The sequence below is a fragment of the Penaeus vannamei genome, chromosome 16 (genome assembly GCF_042767895.1).
Source record: "Penaeus vannamei isolate JL-2024 chromosome 16, ASM4276789v1, whole genome shotgun sequence".
In the NCBI taxonomy this organism is placed as follows: domain Eukaryota; kingdom Metazoa; phylum Arthropoda; class Malacostraca; order Decapoda; family Penaeidae; genus Penaeus; species Penaeus vannamei.
This window is the reverse complement of record NC_091564.1, coordinates 26,204,735-26,206,048: the sequence shown is the minus strand read 5'-3', so window position 1 is coordinate 26,206,048 and position 1,314 is coordinate 26,204,735. Positions and strand designations below refer to the sequence as shown.

General features: G+C 36.4%; 1 protein-coding gene across 1 annotated transcript in view; it reads left to right on the top strand.

The window, feature by feature from the left end:
• The window catches only part of LOC113802204 (uncharacterized), a 27,616-nt gene extending 27,013 nt beyond the window's left edge, over nt 1-603 (top strand). The window contains exon 5 of the mRNA XM_070131579.1: nt 1-603. This exon is cut by the window's left edge and continues 2,210 nt beyond it. Coding sequence (XP_069987680.1) covers nt 1-100 — 100 coding nt within the window. The 3' untranslated portion in view covers nt 101-603.
• The last annotated feature ends 711 nt before the right edge of the window (nt 604-1,314 follow it).

Below are 1,314 nucleotides of genomic sequence, written 5' to 3'. Positions count from 1 at the left end.
GAAGAGAGTCAACAGAGTAGCTACGCCGGGCGCCACGAGACGTAAAGGCAGAAGTGATAACCAGACCTCGACTGATGTGCAAACTGAACCTGCCAAGTGAACTTTGAACTATGATATGTTAGGGTTCCACAGTATGTTTTTCATAATCATGTGAGTGAAAATACTCACTCAAGATTTACATTTTTCTCATAAATGCCGTGACTTAATATTGATGTTCAGATCAATATTAATAGTTCTATTTTTCTAGAACTTTGTTGTTGTGCAAGAGTCCGACACGTCATGCCTTAACACTTCTGTGCTGAAAGGGCATCTATGCAGGACTCTCAGGTTCGTCGGAAGATGTCTCGTGTCCTCAAGAAGGATCCATAGTGGTGGATGCAGTGTGTTCATCGAGGGATTGGGGAAACCCCTTAACATAACTTTACAATCCTCGAACCAATGCAGTTCTATATTTTAATGCTCCAACATTGAGCCAGATAGTCTAGTTTGGTCGAGCAACACGTCTCAGCATTTAAGAAATTGACTGCTGATATATATACATATATATATATATATATATATATATATATATATATATATATATATATATATATATATATATATCTGGCTGTAGATATGAAACTAAACCAAGGCATTTCTATCGCTTTACTCTCGATAGATTACTTTTATAGTGAAGAAACAGTCTTCCAGAAATTTCTCGAGCCAGATTTTGTTCACCCGATCTCCCGTTATCATCTTGTTCAACTATGTTCTGGATGTTCTGAACTCCAGCATCAATCTCCAGGACCGGCGGCTCCGCTTGTTTTTGTTGGAGGGCACAAAGGGCCTTGTGCAGTGCCTTTTCTTTCGTCACTTTATGGCAGGGAAGGTGTATTTTTCTAGATTTCGTTCTACAAATGTTCCCGAGCACAGATTTTTTGTATATTTTTGACAATCTACGAAACATTCAATGATTCTCGTTTTCTATGAGCCAATGCAATTTTCCATAAAGCATTTTTAGTTTACCCAAAGTGTTCACTTGTAATGTGATGTCATGTTAATGTCTATATCTTAGCAAAAAAAAAATCATTTTAGATTCCTCGTCAAATAAAAACACCAAATCCTTTCATCAATCATTTGGTAGATTCTCAGTCCTCTCATTTCCTGAGGGTCATTATGCATACAACATTAATTTTTTACTATATTCTCAACGATAGGAAGATAGGATTTTTTTTCCTTCTTCCTTTTTCGAAACACGGTTAAAGGATTTTTCCATTACTGCCAAAGTTATTTTGTTTTTGCCTCATGACATTTGGTATTATATACCAATATTCT